This window comes from Ascaphus truei, chromosome 3, assembly GCF_040206685.1.
Source record: "Ascaphus truei isolate aAscTru1 chromosome 3, aAscTru1.hap1, whole genome shotgun sequence".
Lineage (NCBI taxonomy): Eukaryota > Metazoa > Chordata > Amphibia > Anura > Ascaphidae > Ascaphus > Ascaphus truei.
This window is the reverse complement of record NC_134485.1, coordinates 127,813,346-127,835,688: the sequence shown is the minus strand read 5'-3', so window position 1 is coordinate 127,835,688 and position 22,343 is coordinate 127,813,346. Positions and strand designations below refer to the sequence as shown.

Here is a 22,343-nt window from a genome sequence, read left to right as displayed (position 1 = left end):
CAGAAATGGTATCCTATAGAAACCAAACTTTAGTTTTTCAGCTGGGCTTTATACTGCTAGTGTCTTATAAGTTTTGAGATCTGGTTTGATATTGGGCAAAAGAGAATGACCGTTAACATAATTCCTCCTGCTTTATTTAGGCCTTCACTTGGAGGAAAAAATGTTAACATCTCGCGAATTTAGCGCACCGGAAAGTATGTGTGCAAAAAGTAAAAGCCCTGAAGGGTTGGCAGATGTGAGACCCCATTCCCCAGTCACAACAGCAAGTCACGTGCCCCCTGGTTTATTAACGAATAACTGGGGTGCTGTAGGGGGATATTTAGGTGGGCCCATCACTGCAGCAGCACAAACCATGACAGAGCACAAGGAAACAGTGGAAGAGAGCGGTGAGCAAATTGGATCCTTTTACGCCAAGTTTGTGATTAACTTATTCTTGCCTGAGCACTAACACCTTCTGTGAAAGGGAAGGCTTTCGGAGAATGGATAGACTTACTGATTTTCTTCCTTTTATAGTCATTGCTCGAAACAGTCACTTACTTTTTCATCTTCATTTTGTCCTCTTGAATCATCTAAGAGTGCTCATAATTTGCACGTATTATGTAGTAATTTGGGGCTTTTGAGTTGGGTTGTTACCAAATTTCCCCCCGTCTGCTGAAATTGGAAAATACTTTAAGAAACAGAACGAGGTATACAGGGTATCTGGTCAACACCTTTATTTTATCCAAAACTGTTTTTGACGTTGCTCTCCTTTAAAATTGAATTATTTGTTTGACACAAAAAAATAATAAAATATTGACGATTTGCTATTTTTGCCTTTGAAAATGCATCTTTTCATGTTTTGGGAAATGTGCACTACCGTTTTCTGAACTACCGGATGGTCGTGCTGCAATGAAGACTTTATGTGATTTGATGTTCTTTTTTTGTCCTGGGAATTTGTATGTAATATGTTTTCTGGAATTATTTAATTTGCATCCTAACTCTACTTATCCACTGCTTGATTGCAAAATGCTTCTGAAATACCTTTTCTTCACCTTTACTTCTTTACAATTAATCCTTTTAAAAATCGCACTGTGCATGCTATGAATTATTTTGAAATTTAGCATCTGTAAGCACACAGCACTTGTTGAGAGATTTCTAATATTCATCTACTTTTGCGTTTGTATTTCTTACCAGTTGGGGTTGGAATATTCCCAACACCAGACACAATCCAGCCGATGCTACCTTCTTGGATTTATAATGATAGTCTTGTCCCAGGTAATCTATCTATTTATTTAAAATAACTAGCTGTGCCTTGCTTAAGTGTTTATCAGATTTTGTGGATATATATATATATATATATACCCTATTTCCTCGATTCTAAGACGCCATCGATTCTAAGACGCACCCTTGATTTAATCAAAAAAAATGTGGGGAAAAAAACCCAGTATATTAAATGTGCAGATTTTTTATTTATTTTTAACTAGCAAACAGTAGCATACATTTATCTGCACTAGAGAGAGGCAGACACAGAATGGGGAGAGAGAGAGACAGTATCGGATGAGCAGAGCGAGAATGGATGGGGGGAAGGAGAGAATGGGGGGGGGGAAGGAGGGAATGGAGGGATGGGGGAGAAGGGGATGGGGGGAGGGAGACAGTGGAGGGGAGGGGGGGAGGGAGACAGTGGAGGGGAGGGGGGGAGGGAGACAGTGGAGGGGAGGGGGGGAGGGAGACAGTGGAGGGGAGGGGGGAGGGAGACAGTGGAGGGGAGGGAGACAGTGGAGGGGAGGGGGACAGTGGAGGGGAGGGGGACACACACAGAGACACAGACACATACACACACACACACACACACACAGAGTGACAGAGAAACACACACATACACAAACACACACAGATTGACAGAGACACACAGAGAGAGACACATACACACACACAGAGTGACAAAGACACACACACACACACAGACACAAACACACAGAGAATCACACAGAGAGAGACACATACACACACAGAGTGACAGAGAATCACATAGAGAGACACATACACACACAGAGTAACAGAGAATCACACAGAGAGACACATACACAGAGTGACAGAGAATCACACAGAGAGACACACACACACAGAGTGACAGAGAATCACACAGAGACACATACACACACAGAGGGCTGTAAGCTGTGAGTAGCAGTCAGGGGCGGTCAGCTCGTGGTGCCGCTACAGCCGCACTGCTGTGGGTCACAGAGGGGGGGCCAGCACTTCAAGCAACCAACATGAGACAAGGAGGAGAGCGGGCGGGGGGGGGGGCCGTGGCTCAAGCAGCCGGCTACCGCGCTTTTTGGTAAAACGCTGAAAGCTGCACGCCCTCCGTCTGCAGAGCGCCCCCAAGCAGGTTTTTTTTTTTTTTTTTTAGTACATCGATTCTAAAACGCACCCCTATTTCAGAGATGTGAAATTGGGGGAAAAAAGTGCGTCTTAGAATCGAGGAAATACGGTATATATATATATTACTGTATGCTCATTTGCATGTCTTAGACAGGTCTGCAACCCTGTCTTTCACCATTATCGCCCAGCATACAGCGCTTCCACTGCAGCAAGGGATTCTGGGAAATGACATGCAAATGAGCACTCAGGGCCACCTTTTGTCTCAAGCTCGTATTACACAAGCAAATCCTCAAGCCAATGCATGCTCTATATGTATGTATATATGTATATGTATATGTATATACAGTGCTTGACAAATCACCCACAAATCTACTCGCCGAACCAAGAAATCTACTCGCCACCTAGTCCCGCCCCAACCCCGCCTTTAGTCCCGCCCCCAACCCCGCCTCTAATCCCGCCCCCAGCCCCGCATTTAAAAAAACCATAAATGAAATAAATTGAATAAATTCCTAGTAAGAACATTCGTTTTTGACATAAGTTTATTTATTGTATTACATTATATTACAATTAGTCCTTGTGTATAAATGTCAAATCTAGAAAAAAAGCCAGATGTGAATGACTAGTTTCCTGAACCCCTTAACCAGTGTCTGGACGTCCCCACTTCACAATATTTAAAGCAGCAATCCCGCCTGGGATCTTACCTGATCTGCAGTCCGTCAATGTCCAGGTACCCTCATTCCCGCAATGTTATACATTGGAGGGGATGTGTTCCCTACCTGTCTTCTGGGTTAGGGGGGTTCCGATGTCTCCCATGTGAAGCTTGAGTCAGATCTGGAAGAAAGCAGAATAGGTTATTTCGGTGTAGTGTAGGGCAGTTAAGATATACAGGGTAAATAAGATATCCAGATCCAGATTGTGAGACAGAGAGACGGAGAGAGAGAGTGAGAGAGAGTGAGAGAGATGGAGAGAGATGGAGAGAGATGGAGAGAGAGGGTGAGAGAGGGTGAGAGAGATGGAGAGAGACGGAGAGAGAGGGTGAGAGAGACGGAGAGAGAGGGTGAGAGAGACGGAGAGAGAAGGTGAGAGAGACGAAGAGAGGGTGAGAGAGACGAAGAGAGAGGGTGAGAGAGACGAAGAGAGAGGGTGAGAGAGACGAAGAGAGAGGGTGAGAGAGACGAAGAGAGAGGGTGAGAGAGAGGGTGAGAGAGACGGAGAGAGAGGGTGAGAGAGACGGAGAGAGAGTGTGAGAGAGACGGAGAGAGTGTGAGAGAGACAGAGGGTGAGAGACAGAGAGAGGGTGACTGTGGGGGGATGGGGTGACTGGGTGGGGTGATTGGGGGTGTGGGGTGACTGGGTGGGGTGATTGATTGGGGGGTGGGGTGATTGATTGGGGGGTGGGGTCATTGGGGGGTGGGGTGATTGTGGGGGTGGGGTGATGGGATGTCTGACTTGGTGGGGATTACTGACTGTCTGACTGGGTGGGATGACTGGGCAGGGGGTGGGATGACAGACTATGACTGACTTTTGACTGACTGGGTGGGGGGGGGGTGACTGACTTTTGACTGACTGGGTGGGGGGGATGACTGACTGACTGGGTGGGGGGTGACTGGGTACCTCTGGTGTCCTACACGTTCTCTCTCTCTCATACACACACACATACACACATACACACTCTCTCATACCCATACACACACTCTCTCATACCCATACACACACTCTCTCATACCCATACACACACTCTCTCATTCCCATACACTCTCTCCCTCTCTCTCGTATACCCCTCTCTCTTTCTCCCATACCCCTCTCTCTCTCTCTCCCATACCCCTCTCTCTCTCCCATACCTCTCTCTCTCTCTCTCTCTCTCTCTCTCTCTCTCTCTCTCTCTCTCTCTCTCTCTCTCTCTCTCTCATACCTCCCCTCCCTCCGGTGACCGCGCGGCTCGGGTGTCTCTGGCCACGCGGGCGTGGCCAGAGACACCCGAGCCGCGCGGTCACTGGAGGGAGGGGAGGAGAGACACCCGAGCCGCGCAGGCAGCGGGAGCACCGGAGGGAGGGGGGAGAGACACGAGCCGCGCGGTCACCGGAGGGAGGGGGGTGAAACACCCAACCCACGCGGGCAGCAAGAGCACCGGAGGGAGGGGGGTGAAGCACCCGAGCTGCGCGGGCAGCGGGAGCACAGGAGGGAGGGGGGAGTGAAACCCGAGCCTCGCGGGCAGCGGGAGCAACGGAGGGAGGGGGGTGAAAAACCCGACCCACGCGGGCAGCACCGGAGGGAGCGGGGGTGAAGCACCTGAGCCGCGCGGGCAGCGGGAGCACCGGAGGGAGGGGGGTGAAGCACCTGAGCCGCGCGGGCAGCGGGAGCACCGGAGGGAGGGGGGTTAAGCACCCGAGCCGCGCGGGCAGCGGGAGTACCGGAGGAAGGGGGGAGAAACACCAGAACAGTACAGTATATATAAATATTTATTACAGTGCATTAAATTCCCCCCCACCTCAAGCATCTGTCCACAATCCTCTCCATGACCGGATCAGTGCAGGTCTTGTAAGCAGGAGGTGACACAATTATACAGGAGGATATATAGGAGGAGGAGTAGCAGATGCACGCACGCGCGCACCCCCAACCCCCCCCCCCCCCATTACTTACCCGTGCAGAGAAGGAAGGGCGGTTTGAAGTCCTGGCAACTCCAAGCCGCGTCACAGCCAGAGGGTTTTTTTTTTTTTTTCGAGCAGGGGATTTTGTTTTTGCAGAGCAGGGGAAAAGCTACTGGCCACGAGCCAATATCCGATCGCAGCTGGCGAGTTGGCGACCGGGTTTGTCTAGCACTGTGTATATGTATATATATATATATACATATATATACATATATATACATATATATACACACGCACGCACGCACTATTTTAATGTTAAATTCCCTAATAAGAATTATTGTCCAGGAAAACTTGGTCCGTCTCATTTTTGAGCCCAAAATAAACCAGTCACAACATTCTTAGATGACCTTCCAGCTTCTCCTTGCAACTAGTGACAAAAGTAAATAAGCAAATTGCCAAGATCCAATCAGGTTTTCACCTAAGCTTTGAGTGCTGTGGTTAAGCTTCAGAGAAACCCCTTATTCGTATAATATTTTGTTTGAGTTTTGGGGGGGATTGCTGCTTTTAGTGAATTGTGTATGTATTTATTTTCTCTTAGAGCTGTACAAGACTATTTTAGAAACGACCATGACTGCAACAGGAATAGATACATCTAAACTGTATCCAATTCTGATGTCATCTGGGCTTCCCAGGGAGACATTGGGGCAGATATGGGCATTAGCTAATCGTACAACGCCTGGAAAGCTTACTAAAGAAGAACTGTATATTGTCCTTGCTATGATGGCCATTACACAGGTATTTTCCTTAATTTTCTTCAGTATCATTTCCTAACGTTGGTACAAACCTTTGCAAGCTATTGACAGTGAAAAGGGTTGCTGTTTTGTGCATGGCAGTTGAATTTGTAGTTCTTAAATAATCTGTGTTTTCACTTTTGTACCCACCATAACTTATTTAATTTGTTGTTGTAACCGCCACCAGCTTCACATTGCAAAGCCAGTTTAACCAACCTTACACTGAAACACAAAAGGTCAAAACAACTGTGTCGGAGTATGTTTACAGACTATGCACTTCTTAAAGTGCTGAAAAATCTGTGTAATGCGACAGGCATAGGCTTATAGGGGCCCATGTTAAAATGGACAAGGAGCAAAAGGTAACACTGCTTATTTGCATATTACAGGCAGTCCTCGGTTATCCAACACACTGCGTTACTCAAAATGGCGTTGGATAGCGAAATGTTGTAAAGCGAAACACGTTTTCCCATAGGAATACTGTTTAAATGAAAGGTTCCATTCCTGAAGGCATTTTTAACACTAAAATACATCAAATATTTTACGCAGGCAATAAGATATGCAGCACACACATAAATTATATAGTGTATATACTGTATTATATATATATATATATATAGTATAACATTACATAATATATTATATAATATTTTATAATATATATAAATTATATGCACATAAACAACGTTGCAAAGCATCGTACGATTAATAAAAAAAATACATACAATCTTGCAATATTTCTAGGCTGGGTAGGTTTATGGTTTGTTTATATGGGCTTCATGTGAATGGATATTCCAGGCAAAAGGTGACACATTGTGTGCTCATTTGCATGTAGTTTCCCAGAATCCCTTGCTGCAGTGGGAGCACTGTATGCGAAGTGATAATGGTTGAAAGTCAGGGTTGCAGACCTGTCGAAGACATGTGAATGCACTCACAAGTAATATTCTTTATTGGATAGAGAGAGAGAGAGAGAGAGACAGACACACACACACACATACACACACATATATTGGTGTGAAAAAGAAAGTACACCCTCTTTGAATTCTATGGTTTTACATATCAAGACATAATAACAATCATCTGTTTCTTAGCAGGTCTAAAAATTAGGTAAATACAACCTCAGATGAACAACAACACATGACATATTACACCGTGTCATGATTTATTTAACAAAAATAAAGCCAAAATGGAGAAGCCATGTGTGAAAAACAAAGTACACATTATGATTCAATAGTTTATAGAACCACCTTTAGCAGCAATAACTTGAAGTAATCGTTTTCTGTATGACTACAGTCTCTCACATCGTTGTGGAGGAATTTTGGCCCACTCTTCTTTACAACGTTGCTTCAGTTCATTGAGGTTTGTGGTCATTTGTTTATGCACAGCTCTCTTATGGTCCAGCCACATCATTTCAATCGTGTTGAGGTCTGGACTTTGACTGGGCCATTGCAACACCTTGATTCTTTTCTTTTTTAGCCATTCTGTTGTAGATTTTCTGGTGTGCTTGGGATCATTGTCCTGTTGCATGACCCAATTTCGGCCAAGCTTTAGCTGTCGGACAGATGGCCTCACATTTGACTCTAGAATACTTTGGTATACAGAGGAGTTCATGGTCGACTCAATGAATGTAAGGTTCCCAGGTCCTGTGGCTTCAAAACAAGCCCAAATCATCACCCCTCCACCACCGTGCTTGACCGTTGGTATGAGGTGTTTGTGCTGAAATGCTGTTTGGTTTTCGCCAAACGTGGTGCTGTGCATTATTGCCAAACATCTCCACTTTGGTCTCGTCTGTCCAAAGGGCATTGTTCCAGAAGTCTTGTGGTTTGTGCAGATGGACCACCCATTGTACAGTGGACGACCCTCTTCTCCACATTCTCCATACTCTTGGTTTTCGTAACAAAGCTCTATCCTGAATCTCCTCTTATGTATCCCATCGCACTTTCAGTGTCTTCTGCTAGCACCTCCTCCATAAATCTCTCTGTGGGGGTGCCGCAAGGTTCTGTCCTGGGACCTCTTCTCTTTTCTCTGTACACACTTTCCCTAGGTGACCTAATCACATCCCTTGGGTTTAAATATTACCTCTATGCTGACGACACACAAATTTACTTTTCAACCCCTGACCTTACACCAGCTGTCCAGACCAAAGTGTTAGAATGCCTCTCTGCGATATCATCCTGGATGGCCCTCCACCGACATAAACTTAACATGACAAAAACAGAGCTCCTCATACTTCCTCCTAAACCTGGCCTTACTACCTCCTTCCTCATTACTATTGGAAATACCATAATTCACCCAGTAGCCCGAGCACGCTGCCTAGGGGTCACACTCGACTCCTCTCTCACATTCTCCTCTCACATTCAAAACGTCTCTAAAAGTCGCTTTTTCCTCCACAATATTACAAAGATATATTCCTCTGTTGCTCGACTGCTAAAACTCTGACTCAGGCCCTCATTCTCTCCCGTCTCGACTACTGTAACCTCCTGCTGTCCAGCCTTCCTGCCTGTCACCTGTCTCCCCTACAATCTATCCTCAATGCTGCGGCCAGAATCACTCTTCTCTTTCCTAAATCTGTCCCAGCGTCTCCCCTGCTGAAATCGCTCTCCTGGCTTCCTATCAAATCCCATATTACACATGCAATTTTCCTCCTCACTTTTAAAGCTTTACACTCTTCTGCCCCTCCTTACATCTCAGCCCTAATTTCTCGCTATGCACCATCCCTCTTGTGTTCTGCTCAAGGATGTCTTCTCTCTACCCCCTTTGTATCTAAAGCACTCTCCCACCTTAAACCTTTCTCACTGACTGCCCCACATCTCTGGAATGCCCTTCCCCCTCAATACCCGACTAGCACCCTCTCTATCCACCTTTAAGACCCACCTTAAGACACACTTGCTTAAAGACGCATGAGTAGCACCGTAGATATTACTAGACACATGATACATAAAGCTTGGCCCCCTGCAGAAGCACTAACCAAAATTCCCTCCTTCTGTCTCTGTACGTTCCTCCTACGTACCAATTAGATTGTAAGCTCCTCGGAGCAGGGACTCCTCTTCCTAAATGTTACATTTGCGTCTGAAGCACTTATTCCCATGACCTGTTATTTATATTATTTGTTATTTATATGATTACCATGTGTATTACTACTGTGAAGCGCTATTTACATCAATGGCGCTATACAAATAAAGACATACAATACAATACAGATGCAACTTTGTAAACCTAAGCCGTGCTGCCATGTTCTTTTTAGAGAGAAGAGGCTTTCTCCTGGCAACCCGTAGAAACAAACCATACTTGTTCAGTCTTTTTCTAATTGTACTGTCATGAACTTTAACATTTAACATGCTAACTGAGGCCTGTAGAGTCTGAGATGTAACTCTTGGGTATTTTGCAATTTCTCTGAGCATTGCACGGTGTAACCTTGGGGTGAATTTGCTGGGACGTCCACTCCTGGGAAGATTGGCAACTGTCTTGAATGTTTTCCACTTTTGAATAATCTTTCTCACTGTAGAATGATGGACTTTAAATTGTTTGGAAATGGCCTTACAAACCTTCCCAGATTGATGGGCAGCAACAATTGCTTCTCTATGATCATTGCTGATGTCTTTCCTCTTTGGCATTGTGTTAACACACACCTGAATGCTCCAGACCAGCAAACTGCTAAAACTTTGGCATTTATAGAGGTGAAAGTGGATATTATATCTCTGGCGCCTCGCACATTGCCCCAATACAAAAAAGGATATATACAACCAGGACCAGTAGCTGTGTCAGATCCAGGGATGTGCTCCAATCGATGATGAATCATATATGAATAAAAACAAATAAAGACATATAGCGTAATATTGTTTGGTCAGTGCAATGCATATAACAATAATATTAGCAATAGATGTTCAAAGCTAATAACACAAAACAGGACTAGACAAATGGCTGAGAGAAACAACAGGTACGGATAAAAAAATAACACATTTAATATTCAAAACAATAAATGAACAAACATATATAAAATGAGAGAAAAGGGTCCGCTGGTAATACTGCTGCTAAAGCTGAAATGACCACTTAGCAGACGTAAAGTGGTAATACGCAGTGGATAATTTGAGAGTATCCCCTCTCATACAGGTTGATCAGCTCGTGGCGTCTCTCCCATGCAGCGGTGTGCTGTCCCTCTGGCTTCACATTTATAGAGGTGGTCACACTTGCTGATGATCAATTAATCAAGGGCATTTGATTAGCATCATAATTCCTATGGAAGCAGTAAGGGTGTACTTAGTTTTTCACACATAGCTTCTCCATTTTGGCTTTATTTTTATTAAATCAATTTTTAGACCTGCTAAGGAACAGATGATTCATACATACACACATACACACACACACACACACACACACATACATACATACATACACACACACATATACATACACACACACACATACACACACACACATACATACACACACACACGTATTTATTATCTTACAAAACATTGTGTGGATTCTTCCTCTTTACAGCACATGCATATCTCTTCCCCAACCAAACGTGAAATATAAGTAGTATCTTGATGGCTTTATTTAATATTTAGAAACAAGAAACCATACGATTATTCAGATTATTTTTCTTTGCAATACATTTATTGTTCTTTATAATTTATATGGCATTAGTCTTTATATTGGTTACCTTTTTCTTTTATTTTCCGTGTATTCCCTTTTGCATACAGAGAGGAGGACCATCTGTGAGTGTGGATGTTTTGAGTCAGTTTGCATCTGCCCCTGTTCCAACTCTAAGTGGGTTCCCGATGAATTTGCCCACTTCAGTAAATCAGCTGCAGATGATGTCTCCTGGGCCTGCTGCCTCTAGGCCTCTTAATGTTAGCCAGCCAGCCATTGCAATGAATATAACATCAACTGCAGGGGGAGCTGTAACACAAGTGTCCAGCACTTTCATGCCCTCCTTCCCAGCTCATCAGGTAAAACTTAACAGGATTTATAGATCAGAATCTTGCCGTCACAACAAATATCTATTCAATTGCTGGATTACAATTAAAATAATCTCTATCTGATTATTGTTTTATTGGTACTTTTTGTTTTGTTTTTGGTACTGGAACAAAAACAAGTTATTAAAATTGGATGAGTTTATACTTTACATTATATTTCAAAATAAAAGCTGCCAATACATTTGCAATAAATCATCAAAGGATCAGAGAATTGTGAAAACATTTTGACCATTTGTTTCCCAACACTTGATGATCTGAGTGTATATTAAAAGCCACATATTTTAAACCGAATGCTAGGTGATATATTTGGCTACAAAGTGATTGTGGTGACTTGTGGGTTAAGGTCAAAAGCTTATTTAAGAGTTTCCAGTTTACCACCAAACGTCTAAATCTTAAATAGACTCATATGTTTATTTCCTCATATCTCTAATGGATCCAAATTTAACCTTGGATCCTTTCTTCAGATATAAATGTGCCCAGGAATGCACTTCTGTTTTTTCAAAAGCCGGGAACACAGGTTTTATGGCGTTTTTAAAAATGAATTTATAAGTTGATATGCAAAAGAAAAGGGAGGTTAGGTCGATGAATTACAGGGTAAGCAAAGCCATCATTGGAAACAATATCATGTAGGTTTCTTATGCTTAAATTGTGCAGTGTCAAAGTTAATATCTTGATGGCATATGTTCACCTGATTTGATACATTTCTACATAACATTCTGTAAATATAATTTTACAGTCATACCACCATATAATGTAGCTAGGAGATATTGGTTTTGAATAGTCATCGTGAGGTTGTCCCATTTTTTTAAGGTCTTGTACACGCTTCACAAAAAGCAGCCATCTTTAATCGGTGATGTCATTTATGACACTGGAATAATAGTATAGGATTAAATGCATTTGAATTCTTTACTAATTTCTGCTTCCTTTACTTAGAAGCAACAAATGTTTCCTCTTCCACCCCCCACTCCCCCTTTTTCACCCGGTGTGGAATCATTTCAAACTCTGCAGTACTTCCTGACACCTAAAAATGTATCTCATTTTATTGTAGATCTCTGTGTATCTCTCCTATAGTGTGCATTCACATTTGTACAGTTTGTCAGACTTTTCACTGTGCAGTAGCAGTTATCGATCATTGAAAGGCATTAACTTAAATAGCCATTTATGTCTCCTTACAATTTGTGATGCAGCTAGTAAGATCTGAAGATGATGATTTTCAGGATTTTCAAGATGCTTCTAAATCCGGACCCATTGACGATTCTTTCTCCGATTTCCAAAGCAATACTTCAACAAAAACAGCCACTTCTCAAATACACAGCAGGTACGATACTTTTAATACACACACTTTTTGTGAGACTCTTACCTTGTGAGATAACCCACAGAAACCATGCTAACCCAGTGTACATAAACTAATCTATTCTATATTCTACATTTATGCTTGGCACAAAAATGGTAGAAAAAAATATTGATTCCACTCTTTCCTCACTTCTTTTGGAAACGCCTCTCACAGCTACACAGTAAAAATTGAGCGCTTCTCCACACCTTTACTCTGTCTTGGTATACCTAAAGGAGATGCATTGGGGGAAAAATGGTGAAAAAATAAAAAGGACATGAGTGGAGATTCTTTGAATAAACAAAAGAAGCATAGGGGAAAAAAATATATATAGTTATATAGTTACATAATTACATAGTAGATGAGGTTGAAAAGAGTCATAAATCCAAGTTAAACCTATCTAAATTTAGACAACAGATACTTTATCCTATATTTGTACGTGCAGTATATTGATCCAGAGGAAGGCGAACAAAAAACCCCAGTGAAATATCATTCAATGATATTTCATATGGGGAAAAATAAATTCCTTCCTGACTCCAAATATTGGCAGATTACTCCCTGGTTCAACATTCTTCCCATGTTTACTTATTTGGTATATCCCTGTATACCTTTCCTTTCTAAAAAGATGTCCAACCTTTTCTGGAACATATCTATTGTATCTGCCGTCTCCATGGATAATGAATTCCACATTTTAACTGCCCTTACTGTAAAGAACCCCTTCCTTTGTTGCTGGTGAAATCTCCTTTCCTCCAACCTTAAGAGATGACCTGTGTCTTTTGTACTGCCCTTGGGATGAATAGTTCTTTTGAAAGCTCCTTGTATTGTCCCCTAATAGATTTTGTATATAGTTATCATAGCCCCTCTTAGATGCCTCTTTTGTAATGTAAACAAATCTAATATATCTAGCCTCTCCTCATAAATCAGAATATACATCCCATTTATTAATTTGGTGGCTCTTCGCTGCACTTTCGCTAGTTCCATAATGTCTTAAGGAGTGGTGTCCAAAATCGTACTCCATATTTAAGGTGTGATCTTACTAATGCTTTATAAAGGGGCATAATTATGTTTACTTCCCTTCCATCCATTGCCCGTTTAATGCAAGTAAGATCTTATTTGCCTTTGCAGCTACTGCATGACTTTGGGAACTATTGCTAAGCCTGCTGTCTACAAGCACTCTTAAATCCTTCTCCATCAAGGATTCTCCTAATTTATCCCCATTTAATTTGTAAATTGCCTGTTTATTCTGGTTTCCCAAATGCATAACCTTACATTTATCTGTATTAAACCTCATCTGCCATTTACCTGCCCATGTTTCCAGTCTATCCAAGTCTTTCTGCAGAGAAATTACATCCTGTTCTGATTCTACTACCTTACACAATTTAGTGTCATCAGCAAATAAGGAGACTTTCTCTCTATGCCAACCTCAAGGTCATTAATAAACGAGTTAAAAAGCAGTGGTCCCAGTACCGATCCCTGAGGTACTCCACTCACGACCTTGTCCTTCAACCAGTTTTCAATCCAGGTGCAAATATTTTTACCCAGTCCAATTTTCTCTATTTTGTACACTAACCTCGTGTGGAACCATATCAAAAGCCTTTGCTAAATCTAAGTTGACCACATCAACTGCATTACCCTGGTCATAAATCCATGCTGACTATTACTAATAATTTTGTTTTTCATTAGGTATTCCTGAATAGTATCCTGTACTAAACCTTAAAGTAGCTATATTATCCCTGTTGTGATCTAGCCCCCTTTTTAAATATAGGCACCACGTCTGCTTTACGCCAATCTTGTGGTACTGAGCCTGTGGAAATGGAGTCCGGGAATATTAAATATAAGGGTTTGGCAATTACTGAACTTAACTCCTTGAGAACTCTTGGATGTATACCATCGGGGCCATGTGCCAAATTTACTTCAATTTTATCTGCCTATGAAGTTCTTCCTCAGTTAACCAATTGTTCGTTAATATAGAGGTTGTGGTTTTTTCCTGCGGCACTACTATTGTCACTGATTCTTCCCTGGTAAATACAGAGGCAAAGAATTTGTTTAATACCCCTGCTTTTCCCTTATCTCCAATAATCTGCCTGCCCATCTCACAATGAAAGGGTCCTATATTTTATTTTCTAATTTTTGGTTATGAAGGTACAGCTTAACCCCGTTATAGCGCGGTCCTCGGGGGCCACCCGCGACCACCGCGTTATATATTTTTAAAAAAAAAATTTTTTGTGGTCGTACTGTGTCCGCCGGAAGGGGAAAGCTGAGAACTCTCCCAGCGTTCCCAGACCCGGTGGGGCAGCGGCAACAGTACACAGCACTTACCCGGCATCTGGGAGCTCTTCTCCCTGTCTCTGCTTCCTGCTTCTGCTTCCGTCTTGCGAGAGCAAGCTCCCTTAAAGAGACATTGTGTCTGTGTGTGTGTGTGTGTGTGTGTGTGTGTGTGTGTGTGTGTGTGTGTGTGTGTGTGTTTGACTGTGTAAGACTGTGTGCAGTGGGTGTATGCAGTGTGCTGTGAGTGTGTGTGCAGTGTGCTGTGTGCTGTGAGTGTGTGCAGTGTGCTGTGAGTGTGTGCAGTGTGCTGTGAGTGTGTGCAGTGTGCTGTGAGTGTGTGCAGTGTGCTGTGTGTATGTGCAGTGTGCTGTGTGTATGTGCAGTGTGCTGTGTGTATGTGCAGTGTGCTGTGTGTATGTGCAGTGTGCTGTGTGTATGTGCAGTGTGCTGTGTGTATGTGCAGTGTGCTGTGTGTATGTGCAGTGTGCTGTGAGTGTGTGCAGTGTGCTGTGAGTGTGCAGTGTGCAGTGTGCGCAAAAAAAACAAATTTTTTTTTTAAAATTCGGTGTCCACGCTCAAACCGTGTTATATGTGTATCCGCGTTTTTCGCGGATCGCGCTATAACGGGGTTGAGCTGTACTTAAAGAACTTGTTAGGGTTGAACTTACTTTCTATTGCATTCCTTTTTTCATTTCCCACTTTTGCTAATTTGATTGCCCTTTTGCAACTTTTGTTAAATTCCTTCTGACTTAAAGAACCTAAACGCCTGCCGCCTCTTTTCCATTTTTCCCCTACCTGTTTGTTTAGCCATATTGGTGTAGACTTGTTTCTTTTATACTTATTGCCCAATGGTATTCACTGATAAGTGTGTTTTCCTAGCAATGTTTTAAAGCTTGCCCAATTATCTTCACATTTTTCCTGCAAAAACATAATCCCAATTTATTCCATGTAGATTAGTCCTCCATTTATTAATATCTGCCTTTCTAAAGTTTGAAGTCTTTATTGAACCCAAGTATAGTAATATCTGCCTTTCTAAAGTTTGAAGTCTTTGTTGAACCCAAGTAATGTGGCTTTTGATAATTTATTTCAAATGAGACCATATTATGATCACTGTTACCCAAATGTTCCCGGACTGGAATATATGTTATTACTTCTACATTGTTTGATATTACCAAATCCAGTATTGCCCCTCTCCTGGTTGGTTCCTCAATAATTTTATAATGTAATTGTCTTCAAGCACCCATAAAATAACGGTTTCCTTTTGTTGTAATGCTAATCTCATTGCCCCAATCTGTCTGGATAATTAAAATCACCCATTATGCAAACACTAATTTTGATGCCTTCTCCATTTGCAAAAGTATTTTGGCTTCCTCAATCTCAGATGGTCTCTAGCATATCCCTACAAACATTTTCTTTGTAATTTTACCTCCACTGCTAATTTCTATCCAGTAGGTCTCTAAATTTACATATTTCCCTTCATAAACATCGTCCCTTATAATAGGTTTTAGATCCGGTTTAACATATAAATATACTCCATCTCCTCTTGTATTTGCTTGATCTTTCCAAAAAAGGGAATAACCCTCTCCTGGTTCTAACGCCACATTAATACAACCAGCACTTGAAATCAAACAGTAATCCAGTCACACAGATCAGGACACGCAAGCTCAAGATTCGTTATAAGCCTCTGTTTTAAAGTGGGACACAAAGAGCAGTCAGGTGTGAGGTTAGCACTCAACTAACCACACCCACTGCAGGTTCAATGAGTCGGGGGGGAAGAAAAAAAGTTACAGATTTTCAACTACCACAATTTTAAAATAAATGAACCCACTGTATACTCCCCAAGTTCAGCCATGAAATTCATGAAATTGACCACAAAGTCAGAGAATTGGCTTTGCACTAAACATTTGTAGAGTGAGTCATGCAGACTAACAAAAACTAATCATTGTTAGTGTCATCAAAGAATGGTGTTCTAATTTGGTCAACATCATATCTGTAATTTTGGAATCACAATCATATCTGCATATACAGTAGACCGTTTTGTGGAAATATTTTTAACCTTTTTTTTTTTTTTTTAAAGGACTTCTTCAAAGGCAGGGGGGAGCGCAGGGAACCCATAAAAAATAAAACGCAAAATAGTGTAATATGTCCTCACGGGGGAGAGATAGTGTTTAGTGAATAATCCTAGTCCCGTTTTCTCACACAAAACAAGCATAGATCCCAATCAGTGGCAGCCTTGTTAATCGGTGTCTTTGGAAAAGGGTAGTTTCCGGGAGACAGAAAATCAAATAGTGCATACTATCTATCAAATCTTTATGTATCCAAAAAAAAAAACGGTAACTTGTGCACTCTCAATTTGAATGCCCTTTAAAACATTTGTCAGCATTTAGCAACAGTGTATCAGCGTTGCCAAGTTGCGATCTCACGGCTCCTGCTTCTGTCAGCAACCCACAAGACCTCTGTGTCCGCTTATCTGAAACCCGGATGCAGCAGGTACAAGGAGGCACCGCGTCTCTGTCTCCAACTCGGCCTACCGAGAGAGACGCGGCGCCGCATCCAGGTTCCAGACACGTCGACGCTGAGATCACGTGGGACGCCAGCAGGAGCGGTGAGATCGCAACTAGGAAAGTGTCACGTGAATGTCACTTTATATAATTTGGTTAAAAACTATCAACTAGATTTAGTGTTTCGCATTAATCGCACATCTGTGCTGGGAGCGTTTTTGGTCTGTTTTGAGAAGAGAATCTTTCATGACTGTTTTGATTGTGGATATACATGTTTTATTTTTTTGTTTTTCTTATGGTAGTGCTCCACCTTTGCTGATGCCAATGTCTGGAACAGCTACAGCAATCTCAAACTCAGCAGATAAATATGCGGTTTTTAAAGCAATTGATGTGGATAAGCCTTCTGAAAGCACTTCTACATTTGCAGGTAAGACTGTGTGTGAATATAAATTATTTTAACTCCAAACTAGCAAATGCCACTGTGAAATCTGATCAGGTACCCGATGCCAGTTCTGTCTGTTAAGACACACAATTCAGAAGATTATTATTTACATTTGTTTTTTTTGTTTGTTTTTCTGCCTGTAAAAGCACAAATTATTTAAGGGACAGATGTATTACTAAATAAGTGAAGAGCGTTTCTACCTAGTATGCGTTTAAAGTTTTAGCAATTGGGGTATTTTTTTGGTCCCTTGTGTACACTTTGAATTATTTGCCCTGGCTGAGGCAGGTCTTTTAATAGGATTTCAATGCTGAAACGTTCATTAGTAAAATGCATCAAGTAGTGATAATCCTGTCTATTTTCTGATATATTATCACAGTAGTTATTAACTTATTATTGATGCGGCACCAACATATTTAATATGACTAGCCTTTACAGCTATGAGAAAAGTACAGAAACGGGTGAGTGGTTTTTGTTGGAAGCAGATACCAGAACAATGCACAATTATCAAAAAAGCTCACCCAAAACAAGTCCTGTTACTTGTTCCCTAGTACAAGTATTTTGCTCCATCTTTGTCTCCCAAAAAATAAAGTGTATTAAGCCGCTATTTATTTTTGTTTCAACGCTGTAGACTTTGGGGACAAATACCATGCATTCAGAGAGTTGGAAAAACATCCGGAACATCGGTCCTTCGGTAAGTCCTGTTGATTAAAAGTATACTTGACCTTGTATTGCTAAATGTGCTTGTAACAGATTGCTAAACAATGTGAAGTATGTTCTACTGAAATACATTTAAGGGGTTGCACATGCAAGTTCCACCTCTTCAGGGACGGTATTAGTTTCATAAAACAACATATAGATATGAAGTTATCGAATTTCACTGGTCCTGTGTAAAATTCAACATGGTGACCTTTTTGCCGGCTCTTAATTGATATGGGGGGAAAAAACAGAGGTGACATTGTACCATAAATGGTTTATTGCAACTCCAGTATATCTTGATAAATGCACTTACAGTATGCATTAAAGGCTGCATATTTATTTTGTTACATGTCAAAATATAACAAATTAGAGAGCTCTACCTACAAATATATCACACGTGGTGTGCATTTTAATCACCATACAATTTAAGTGCCAGCACACATTTGACATTTTTGGAAAAGCTTAATTGCATAACACTTTGGTTCCTGCTCATCTTGGCACAGCACCCACCTGTGGATACTCCTACTTTTTCTCCACCTAAATTGTTTGGCTACAGCAGCAACAGCAAGGAAAATTGAACATTTGTGTTGTATTTTAAGAAAAGAAAACTAAATACTATTGAAGCTAAAAGCAGCAATCCACCTGAATTTTTTCTTTTATTTGTTTTAATTGCCTTAACCTCGGGATCCTTGGGAGCTCATGTAATTTCCCCCATGCTCTGAGGACCTCCTGGGTGCCAGGAAATTTGTAGTTTTTTTTTTTTGTGTGCCAGTTTTGACGCGAGAAACTGCATACACGATTGCACAGGCACAAATAGAAAGTCACAAAATTATCTTGCGTTAAAGTTACAACTTTCTATTGGCCATTGGAGCGAGCCCTTAACCAGCGGCCATTTTGTGTACACATGCCCCTGATCAACTCCAGAGGACCCCTTCCTCCTTGGTTCAGGTGTAAAAAAACACAAACCGCTCACATTACTGCTTTAAAGTATTTCAGCCTTGCACGGTCATGAATGACATGATGTATCAAATATTGTTTGCCTCTCCACTCATTGAAAGAAAGTACAGATATCTCTATTTTTAATTTTACTCCATACAGTTAGCACGCTGTATTCTTTTGATTAAAAAGTTGGTTCTTAAAAATTTTATGGTTACCTTTTAGAAAGGATGTAGCCTGCCTTGACGGAATTTAAATGCCTCCTAGAAATGCATGTGCATACACTAAAATATCTGTTACAATTCTAAAAATGTCTGACATCATTTTTACATCTTTATTATTTTTAATTTGTACAGCCAACAGATCATACGTGTTGGATGTTGTAAGATTACATGTATTTTTAGATTATTACATTTAAGTTATAGTTGCATTAGGTATGGTCTACCGTTTTAAACCTTTTAATCCTTTCACTAGCTTCCATTGCTAATGGAAAAGTTTGTATTTTTTCAGTAAGTTTTCGTTGCTGTGCTTTTTTTTTTTTGCTGTGCTTTTTTTTGTGTTTTGTCTTTTGTCAATTTCACAAATTGCATTAGTTCTTCAAACATAAAATAAATTAAAGTTATGCATTTTGGAAACAAGAGTAAACAGACAATTTACAAATTAAATGGGGATAACTGGGGGAATCCTTGATGGACAAGGATTTGAGACTGCTTCTAGACAGCAGGCTTGGCAATTGTGCCCAAAGTCATGCAGTAGCTGGTAAGGCAAACAAGATCTTATCTTGCATTAATCGAGCAATGAATGGAAGGGAAGTAAACATAATTATGCCTCTTTTTTATAAAGCAAGACCACACCTTGAATATGGAGTGCAATTGTGGGCACCACTTCTTAGAAAAGACATTATGGAACTAGAGAGTGCAGAGAAGAGCCACCAAATTAATAAAGGGGATAGATAATCTGATTTATGATGAGAGGCTAGCGAAATTAGATTTATTTACCTTAGAAAAGAGGTGTCTTAAAGGGGATATGATAACTATACACAAATATAAGAAGCTTTCAAAAAGAATTATTCATCCCAAGGGCAGTACAAAGGACACAGGGTCATCCCTTAGAGGAAAGGAGATATCAGCAGCAACAAAGAAAGAGTTCTTTACAGTAAGGGCAGTATAAATGTAGAATTAATTACCCATGGAAACTGTGATGGCAAATATAATAGATATGTTCAAAAATGGGTTGGACATCTTTTTAGAAAGGAAAGATATACAGGAATATACCAAATAAGTACACATGGGGAGGATGTTGATCCAGGGATTAATCCGATTGCCAATTCTTGGAGTCAGGAAGGAATTTATTTTTCCCCTTATGAGATATCATTGGATGATATTTCACTGGGGTTTTTTGTTTGCCTTCCTCTGGATCAATATACTGTAAGTACGGATATAGAATAAAGTATCTATCTAAATTTAGCATAGGTTGAACTTAATATCTTCGTTCAACCTCATCTATTATGTAACTATATGTAAGTATTGCACCCTTGTGCATTAAACAAATTAAATCCTAAGAAATGAATTACTTGAAGTAGCACCAAAGTGACAATACACTAGTATTGGCATCACTATAGCACCTCTTTAAGCATGTTTAAAATATTTCAAACACAAAGATTTGAAAAATGAAGAAACTGCAATATCTGGCATGTTCTAATAATGCTATACAGTCTTTTCAAAAGTAGCATGTGAGAAATTAAAGCTCTAAAGCCCCAGTTTCATTAACCTTATACTGGAGTTGCAATAAACTGGAAACGCATTGACTATGTTTTCATTGTTTAATAATGTAGTATTTTTTGTAAGCTTTTAAATCGTATGCCTAAAAGTTAAACTCTAAATGGCACACATACATTAGAGCCTCCCACACATGCGAGGAAAGAACTCAGATCTCCGTTATAACGATCATAGTTTAAAAAATCACAATGTTGGTAAATGGACAAAATATAGTTTGCAATTTCCCCCCACTGATTTCATAATAAGGCATGTGAAAGATAAAAATGTAAATGTATAGGACACAGGCAGCAAACCCATTATTTTTAAATATATATTTTTTTACCTAAATTTGATATTTGGCTGTTTATTGTTTTATTTGTGCTGATCTTGCAGCCATATTGAATATTTTTTTTTTTTAACTGTTTTGCTGGGGGAAAATAAAAAGTGAATTTCTTTGGTAACTGGGAGGTAGGTAAAGAGTAAAACCGAAATTAAAGGAGCTGTGCAAATTGCTGCTACATCCTAAACATGTATAAGGTTTGAATAATTTGGGTGGGGTTTAAAGTATTCACGTAGCCTATTTATCTTGATCTCCGCTAATCTGTACGGATCCTTGTTGAGACATGATGATCAATGCTGAAATGTTGTATATTATAAATTGACTGTGCCCAATAATGCACGAGTCAAGTTTGTGAAATTGACTTGTGTGGTTTGTACAGCTGTATTCAACAAAATCTGCCAAACACTTCAGAGAAATCTTAAGTAAATATTATGTAAACAAAGTAGGTGTCCGTATGGAAAGAGCCAGCTAAAATCACCATCGGACATTGCACACCAAAATAAAATCCAAATGCACCAGAAACTAGTACATGGGTTGTTGTGTATTTATTGGTCGAAGTTATAGGTGTCAAAGAAACCGGTACACAGACTGTTCTAAGAACATTAAGCAGTCCAGTGCATGACAAGTGGGCTATAGAAGTCTGAATGGGCCTGACGAATAGCACCGCTTAGTAAATTAGGCCCATAAACCGGGATTCCCAAAGCTCCGATAAGAATTATCAGAGCCCTATACAGTGTTTACTGCCTTTGACTTGAATTGCAGTTCTACGATCAAGTTCCGATGGACCCTCATCAGAGTCTTGTGAATCCCCATCATAATGAGAAGTATGAGATAAAGGAGAAATTGGAAATAGTAGAGGATGGTGAGATGAAAATTTGGTAGTACTGGTACTGTTAAAGCTCAGATTAAGTTGTCACAGAAGGATTTCACAGGTAGTGTCAAGGATATGGATATTATATATTCATATGCACGTACATTCAAAGAATCAACTCTGTTAATTCTGGAAGTAGCTTGGGCCATCTTTTTCTATCATCTAGAATGCAGAAATGTAAACATTCAGAACTCTTTATATTGTTAGAATCTGTTTCTAATAACAAAAAAGAAATAATCTCATAATTCGTAATGTATTTTCTTATATAATACAATTGGATGGCACAGATATTAAGATGAAATATAGTTAAACATTGAAAAAAGGTATGTTCAGTAAATCAATTTATATTGATCAGAACACCGCAATAAAACTGTACATTATGGCTATTATAATTTACAAGGGAAACAAAACCCTCTATTGCTGTACCCCATTCTATTCGAAGGCGATATCAACTCTTCTCATACGGTTCCACACTATATCTAC

The 22,343-nt window shown here is 40.6% G+C and overlaps 1 protein-coding gene across 6 annotated transcripts in view; it reads left to right on the top strand.

Annotated features, from left to right (window-relative positions):
- SYNRG (synergin gamma) overlaps nt 1–22,343 on the top strand; it is a 137,937-nt gene that overhangs the window by 39,182 nt on the left and 76,412 nt on the right. For 3 of the 6 annotated variants that reach the window (XM_075589510.1, XM_075589509.1, XM_075589508.1), the window contains 7 exons: nt 141–386; nt 1,174–1,254; nt 5,548–5,744; nt 10,444–10,692; nt 11,907–12,037; nt 17,121–17,245; nt 17,889–17,951. In XM_075589510.1, the coding sequence (XP_075445625.1) occupies nt 141–386; nt 1,174–1,254; nt 5,548–5,744; nt 10,444–10,692; nt 11,907–12,037; nt 17,121–17,245; nt 17,889–17,951 (1,092 nt within the window). The remainder of the gene's footprint in view (nt 1–140; nt 387–1,173; nt 1,255–5,547; nt 5,745–10,443; nt 10,693–11,906; nt 12,038–17,120; nt 17,246–17,888; nt 17,952–22,343) is intronic. The other 3 variants (XM_075589513.1, XM_075589512.1, XM_075589511.1) reach the window with 1 other exon arrangement.